Source organism: Gavialis gangeticus, unplaced genomic scaffold (assembly GCF_001723915.1).
Source record: "Gavialis gangeticus isolate Ggan-Ray unplaced genomic scaffold, GavGan_comp1, whole genome shotgun sequence".
Taxonomy (NCBI): Eukaryota; Metazoa; Chordata; order Crocodylia; family Gavialidae; genus Gavialis; species Gavialis gangeticus.
This window is the reverse complement of record NW_017728994.1, coordinates 51157419-51165660: the sequence shown is the minus strand read 5'-3', so window position 1 is coordinate 51165660 and position 8242 is coordinate 51157419. Positions and strand designations below refer to the sequence as shown.

The 8242-nt window shown below is 45.4% G+C and overlaps 1 protein-coding gene across 1 annotated transcript in view; it reads left to right on the top strand.

The window, feature by feature from the left end:
* Positions 1-8242, top strand: part of LOC109287600 (VPS10 domain-containing receptor SorCS1) — a 513813-nt gene that overhangs the window by 450036 nt on the left and 55535 nt on the right. The window contains exon 19 of the mRNA XM_019502777.1: positions 7300-7486. Within this exon, the coding sequence (XP_019358322.1) occupies positions 7300-7486 (187 nt within the window). The remainder of the gene's footprint in view (positions 1-7299; positions 7487-8242) is intronic.

Below are 8242 nucleotides of genomic sequence, written 5' to 3'. Positions count from 1 at the left end.
CACAGACACTTTGAGCTTCTTTCACCCCTTGGAGATCCCAGGCCAGCAGAGACTCCCCGTGCCTGAAGAAGGGTGATTGCTCCTGAAAGCTTGCCAAGAACTTTTTTTTTCCCCAACTGCTCAGTTGGTCTAATAAAAGATATCACATCTACCCAATGGACCTCTCCTGCCTTTCTGCCTGAGTCTCTTAATTTCTGGGTTTTTTAAGACCCAATTTGATGTCTCCAGTTTCCTGTTGGGAGATTAGTGCTGCCCAAACTCCATTCCCCCTTAGGACCAAATGGGTTTAATCTATGACCATTCCCTTGTCTCAAGGTGCTCCTCTTTGTATGCAACCCATCAAGGTTCAGTGACCTTCCTTTGTCTGGGAGACAATCCTAACTGCATAGGGCTGACTCCAGATAGACTCAGGCATTCAGTGAGAGAGCCATTTCATAACCTTGCAACAGATTTTACTTGTGGCTGTGAATGAATTATTTTTTTCTTACAGCTACAAGAAAATTTCCCAGCTGAAGTTTTTTTTTTTTTGTCCCAACCCCCCGATGAGTTTAGCAAGTGCCCTGCACAAGTTACAAGCACTTCATTAAACAGCCTGTGTTTCAGTGGGGTTTTCTCCCTCCACCCCACCCCGTGCTCGCTCATGTATGCAGCCTGTCTGTCACAAAACCAATCAGTTTGCATAAGGAACATCAGACTCTTGTAGCATTTTCAGAATTGCTTCTGAAGTGGTGCTAAAATCAGTGGCCTTCGGAACAACACTTTCTAACAGAATAGCTTTAAAACTTGTCTCACCCGATTGCTCATACATCTTTGCTGAGCAAATGGATGGTAAATACATTAAGGGCTGAGAGGTTCTGGGCTTTGGTTGTTTCATTACAGATAATTCATACAGAAAATGCTTCAGCTAATTTATTTTTTATCTCGATAAAATGACAGCGAAAAAGCTTTGATATTCAGGGCCTGATTCTCCTCTCGCCAACATCACTCCACTGGGAGAAAGCCTTGGTCTGCCTCTATTTTATGCTGCTAAGACTAAAGATGAAGTGACATTAGGGTAACTTTGGGGTTTTTTTGCTGTTGTTTGCAAATGGGCAAGGAAAATTGATCTTGTGTAAGGCAATGGAATAGAAATGACAAGTTCTGAATTTGCTCCCAACTTTGCTGCAGACTTCCCAGGTGAACTTTAGCAAGTCTTCCAACCTCTGTGTGTCCGAGTTCCCTCGCTTGCAAATGGAGATTAAAATGGTTTCTTTCTTTAGCCTTTATGTCCTACCTATGAGATGATATTCTCCTCAGCCCATGTGTGTTGCACTCCTGCAGCTATATTTGCGTGGTTTTACACCCAGGTTCTGGCAAGCAAAGCCTGTGCTATGTCAATGCAGCTGTACTGCTTCAGGTTTGGAGGCTGGCGTGTGCAGGGCCCACTCGGGTAGCTCTGCTTAACGCTGCCTTGTGCCATGCGGACATACCCGTAGTTTACTTTGCAAATGCTAGGCTGAATTTGCACTTGGTGGTTAAAGCGGTCCTATTTAACTTGGTATAAGGGCACACATGAAATCTGATAACCACATTTTAGGTGCAAGAGAAAACATATTCTCTCTTAAAGATGCTTGGAAGGCTCCTCAATTGGCATAACCATGCAAAGTAATTAAGAATATGCTTCAGTACATGGCTGAATCAGGATGGAGTTCAGGCAGAAGTTTGTGTTAAGCTGATGCATAATTGCCTCATTGAGGTGGAACAATATTAGGAAATATTCCATAGTCTGGCTTTAGGATCAGATGGAAATTTTTCAAGGTCAACAGGACAAGTACCATGGTGGGGCATGAAGGGGGATGGGGAATGGGCCAATCTGAATAAAGCATACGCAAGGCAGATTCATTCAGACAGACAATCCAACATAAGCAGTTTCCTGCCTGTTGCAGAGGATAATTAAATCCATTTTAAACTTCTGTACGGAAAAAAAAGAGGTGCAAGTCAATGTATAATTGAAGACTTTAAAATTAAATCTGAAGCACGACACTAAAATTAAGAACTTTAAGCTGCATCTCATTGTTTTAATACTTCAATTTCCATACAAAGACTAGCACTTAATAGGGAATATTCATGATTAAATCCGTCTGGATGATATTTAAGTTGGAAGGCAGCATCCCCATTAAATTGATTGGAACAAGCCACAGTCTCTTCTAGATCAAAATACCACTGGCAATGTAAAGGTAATCACAGGGTAACAATATTTTACAAGCAGAGTGGGTTTTTCTTAGCAAACCGTGATATAAGAAGATCCCGAAAACCGGTTGGAATCATGTAAGCTGCAAGAAATAGGAACATTTGGCCTGGAAAAGGAGCTGATTTCCATGTGCAGCTTTCTCTTAAGCAATAGTGTGGGTACGAAAACAGATCATAAAACAACAGACGCGCTTTGAAACCTGAAAACAATTCTATGTCTCACGGTGCAGCATTGGGATTTGGACAATCTGTGTTTAAGTCTCAGCTGTGCCACAGGTGTCAATGCACTGTGGTCAAGAGGGCTCCTCACCTGCTCTAACTTAACCACATGCTTAAATTCTTTGCTGGATTGAGGCTTATATGGAGATTAGCCTGCAACTTTTCCGGGATGCATCATGTTCTGTGGTTGATACATGCATTAAAACCAATTTGTAATGTCCACCAAGAGCACTAGGTGGATTGCTGGTATTCTAGCCGTTATAACCAGCTCCATAACCTGGTTTGAGTACTATACAGGGGTGGGATTTAGATCCATAACCTGAAGTTGCCGGGCAAATTTTCCCTGGCCTCCTAAGAGAATTGGTATTAAATCTTCTAGTTTTGATGGTCAGAGCTGCTGTGCATCCAAGACACTTGGATTTGGCCTAGTGCAGGGAGTGGTCAAGCACTGGAATGGGCTACCTAGAGAAGCTGTGAAATCTCCACCCTTGGAAGTTTTCAAGAGCAGGTTAGACAGACGCTTGGATGGGATGGACGAGTTAAGGATGATCCTGCCTTGAGCAGGGGCCTGGACTAGATGACCTTGTGAGGTCCCATCCAGCTGGACTTTCCTATGATCTTATTTGTAGCTGCAGAGAAAGTACAGGGAGTTTGCTGTCCGCTCCAACCAGACGCCGCTGATTCAGAAAACCATCCATTACACTTGTCAACCTGATGAGTGCAAGCTAGGGAAAGCTACAGGAGAGGTTTTAGCAAGAAGGCTTTTTTTTTGGTTTTTTTTTTCATATATTTTTCATATTGCAAAAAATCACTCTCTGTAATACAGCACCTTCAAGCTGCTGAGCCAGGGCACAGCACAGCAGGCTGGCCGTGGATCTGTTTCCCAGAGACATGGGAAAGGGCTTTAATTTGTCAGCCGGCTTTCTCTTACCGTTCCATCTGCAATGGACCTGGTACAGATAAAGCCATGTGACAAATCACAGGTTGCTGCTTTATTCCCATACCCCACTTCCTTGTTCCTCAACTACAAATTTTAAATGTCAGCTTTTCAAAATGTGGCCTTTTCCAGAATGTGTTACAGCCTGAATCTCGCTTAATGGAAAACTCATTTCCAGTTCAAAGGGTTTAAAAGCAAAATGGGAAAGGGCAACCAGAAATGAAAGAGACTGGAAAAGTGGCAGCTGGGGTTCCCCAATTAGATTTTAAGGAGATGTCTCTGTCAGCGTCTTTTCTCCATGGGGAACTCTGAGAGGAGATGCTGAAATCTAAATATTGCCTGGCCTAGAAGTTGTTCTATAATCCAGGAGCAAATTCAGACTCAGTGGGCACATCCACGTGAGACGCTACTGTGCAGTGGTTACTGTGCATTTATTTAGTACTCGTATAATCCAGTACTAAATAAATGTGCAGTAACTGGAGTTACAGTGGGTTTGGTGGCCACCACAGAAATAAGTCGAGGGAGAAAGTCAAACATTAGGAAGTGAGCTCTCTTTTTATATTTCACATTAATCCTACAGAGGATTGGCTCTTTGAAAAGGTTTCCTATACAGTCCTCTCATTCCTCCATCCACTGTCTCAAATTCCTGGTGCCGCTGCATCTAACAAAGCCTCATGTAAGAATATAAGAATTGACACTTATTGGATGCGTCTACACATGCGCTTTACTGCGGAGTTGACTAATTAGGTCTGCAGAAGAAGCACAGAAAATAAGGGTTGGAAGGGAGCTCAGGAGGTCACAGCTAGTCCAACCCCCTGCTCAAAGCCTGACCAGCCCCAACTACATCATCCCAGCCAAGGCTTTGTCTACCTGGGTTTTGAAAATCTCCAAGGATGGAGACTTCACAACCTCCTTGTGTAACCTATTCCAGTGTTTTACTACCCTCCTAGTGAGAAGAGTCTTCCTAATATCCAACCTAAACTTGCCTTGCTGCAACTAGAGACCATTGCTCCTTGTCCTGTCATCTGTCCCCACTGAGAACAGTCCAGCTCCAGTAAAGTCTAGTTTGGTAAAGAGTCACCATCTACACGCGTGCCCATATTAAGGCTTAGCTAATTAATTAACCCCGCTGTGGGATAGTACCATCCAGGACAAGTACTATCCTACAGTGTAGTAGTTTCTATCCTACAGTGTAGTAGTTTATGACACCGAAGTGCTCTTGTAGATGGTGACCGGGGCTGGAGGGTGCTACAGTGCGGGGGCTGCCTGCTGGCTAGATCTGGGGCTGACCTCCCAACCCCCCTTCCAGCCTGGGACTACTTCGCCCTGGCTCGAATTACTGAGAGCCTGGGTGCACATGCAATCGCTGCACATGGAAGAAGCTGACTCTGGCGTGAACCGTGCTGGAGTTTCTTGTGTCAGGGCAATTGCACAAGTAGACACACCCACCGAGTCAGACCATAGATCCATGTTGCCCAGTATCCCGTATCACTCAGGGTGCAGACAGAAGTGCAGCTCCATGCTGTAGCTGAGAATGCTTTGCAGGAAGCTTTCTGAGTTTCAAGATCCCCTGAACCAAACCGAAGTTCAGTGTTGGTGTCAGGGTGGAGGGGAATCTAGCTGCTGGCTGTGAGCTTGCAGCAGGTTTCCTCTAGCAGTGGCCCCTCCTTCCAGCCAGCTCCCTGGGAGCCTGCACTGTTTTCAGAATGGCAGTGGGGAAAGGGAGCTCAATCTAGGTCCCCAGCAGGCATTGGAGAGAGGGATGGATGAATTGGAGCCCCCTCAACTTGGGGGGGGGGGCGTGCTCCAATACACCAGCCCATCCTCCAGCAGGGGATGAAAAAACCCCAGACCAAACTCCCTCCACTCCCTTTCCCTGCTCCCACTCTGAAAACAGCGGCTGGCTGAGAGGCAGCACAGACACAAGTTACAGAGACACGCTGTTTTGAAATGTCTTCCCCTGATCCTGCATGCAGTGGCACCCGATTGGCCATTTTTGAAGCAGCCTGCAGCCATGCACTTGTGTTTGGTCACAGGTATGGACCACTTTCTGTGGCCAGATCAGGGGACAACTGTCACTTCTGTCTGCACCCACAGGGCAGAGAGTAGATGTTGAAAGAGTGAACTGAGTCTGACCAGTGTTTTTTTTCCCCACTGTTTCTCTCCTACTTACAGCCTCCAGCATTTAAAGTCTAGGACATTTTAATTCAGAGACCATATCCTTAACTCCCATGTATTCATAAATTCATTTTAGAGTTAGCCAAATGGGGCTGCTACTTGTCTTAACATGTAAGGGGCACTTGGGCTTTTCTATGTCCTAACATTGCCTGTGTCATCGAAATGATACATCACGGCAGGGTCAACGATTTTATCCTCACAGTTCCCTCAAGAAGCAGGAAGTATTTTTATCCATATTATAGAAATGGGGAAACGAGGCCCAGAGAGAAGTGACAGACCCAAGAACATAGCCCTTTCTCTCCTGTCTCAAGCCTGGTACTTGCAGTACAGGCAAACAGATTTTTATTAACCTCATCAGTCCTGGCCCCTGAAAAAAGAAACATGTCGGTTGAGAACAAGTATGAAAGTTTCAAGCTCAAAATGTCATTTTACGCCCCACTCCCAGAAAACCTTTATAACTGCCGGGAAACAGGAGCGTGTGCTGGTATCTTGGAGGAAGGCAGCCAAAAAAAAATTGCACCTTAGAAAAAATAAGGGAACAGAATCAAAGTATCATCCCGGTTCTGTGAACTTCCCCCAGCTGTTCATTTAACAGCATCCTTCCAGACAAAGGAGGCATGAAGTGGCAGCTGCTCTGTACACCAGACTGCAAAACAGATCTGTAACAGCAGCAGGGGAGTGTGATTGTATCACCCCGTCGTCCAAACCTACCCACCACGGGGCACTTTCATTTGTGGCTTTAAGTCACAAGTATGCCTCCAGCCAAGGTGAGTTACAACCTCCCACCTGGGTTGTTGCTCTATGGCAGCTATACCGCTATCTCTGTGGGTGTCATTCGGTGGAAGGGATTTTGTCACATACGGCAACACGAGAGAATTCACTTGATGTTTCCAGAGCTCGAGAAACAGGCCCTCTCTGCAAGCCTGCTGAGCGTGTGCATAAATCACGTTCCCTCCCCGTGTTCTTTTCAAAGAGCGCTGCCTTATTAAAAATGCCACTTGTTGGTAAAGTGATACATAAAGAAACAGAGCCGCCAAGTCCTTTGGGTTTTAGGTGGTCAGCATTGTTCATTTTCACTGCCTTTGCTTTTCTCAAGAGCTCTAGGCTGTGTATCTTGGATGCTGTGTTTGGAGGTGCAAAAAAGCAAGCTGATTTGCTAGCACAGAGTAGCAAAACCTATAACGGGCTTTCTCCGGGTAATGGACTCCCTGCACTTGCATAGTACGGGCATATCCTTGATGGTGGATTTTACTGCTGGGTATTGCTTTTTGCTTCTAAGGATCACACAAAAAAAAATGCTGGATGGACAGCTTGGGAGACTTAATATCCTTGGCTTTACTGTGCAAGGTGTAACCCCTGTCCACTCTACAGGGTCAGCTTGGGGCCAGAGGAAGGGAGTTAAAGGTCCAACATTATTCAAGTCATAGCACCAAGGATCTCAGTGGTGTCAGCTGTGTGGGTGGGTTGTATGAGGCAGGAAACAGTGGCCAGCCACTTCCAAACAGACAAGCTGACCAGCTCTCACCTGGGGTCATTTACAGGAAACCTCCTTATCCCGTGGAGTAAAAGAGATTGCAATCTCTTGCAAAGCCAATGAGCTGTCCTGTCCCCTCCGTGGCACCTGGTAGTTGTATTAATTCAATCTTTCTTCCCTTAAAACTCACAGTGACTTTTTTGGGAACAGGATCTGGTGTCTCGCTCATCCTGTGCATCTCTCCCCTTCTGCATCATTGCAGGGAGACCTCCAGAGATCGATCATCCAGGTGGATTTCGGAGACGGCATTGCTGTGTCGTACGCCAACCTCAGTTCGACGGAGGATGGGATCAAGCACGTCTACCAGAACGTGGGCATATTCCGAGTAGCTGTGCAAGTGGACAACAGCCTGGGATCTGACAACGCTGTCCTGTACTTACATGTAACTTGTATGTTATTACTGTTGTTGGCTTATGACATACCTGATAAGAACCATTCCCCCCCCCTTAGAAATGATGCATTGACTTCTCTGCCTAGGAGACCTCCTGAGACAACGAATGAATGAACCTTTGTTCTCCCCCAGGTTGAGACCCATAAGAGCAATATAACACCTCTATAATGGGCTCAACTACATCCTGTTAAGTATGGATTGGAAGCACACGTGCCTTGACTTTCAGGGACCTACTTTGAAATGCCTTAAAGAAGCTGGATTTTCAGAGGGGAAGTGCTCAGCACCTTCTAAAAATCAGCTCCCTTTCAGATGTCTGAATTCATGCTCCCCAAAGGGAGTTGTGCAGAGTTGCTCGTCCCCTTTAAAAATCTCAGCTCATAGGTACAGAGGGAGCGCTTGCCTTCTGCTGAAATGCAGCCATTCCTGGGTGGAAGAAAAGTGCATTTCAGCTTCTCTGTCACTCTGAGACCACGATTCCTGACATTAGAGAATATAAAAAAAAAAGGAAAATGATATCCTTCCAACTGATTGCCTGCCTTTTTCCTAAACCTCCTGATATGTCAACTAGCTTTGGTTTAAAGACCAAAGATACCTGATTCTCGTTCAGAACTCACACCTTTTCCTTCTCATTCTATTAAAAATTAGCCCAAGCTACGAAGTCCTGATCCACCTATGCAATCTCCTCCATTTCTGGACGGTTCATATGCAGGCTTCTCATTTGTGGACCTTTTTTTTTCTTTTTTTTTTTTTTTTT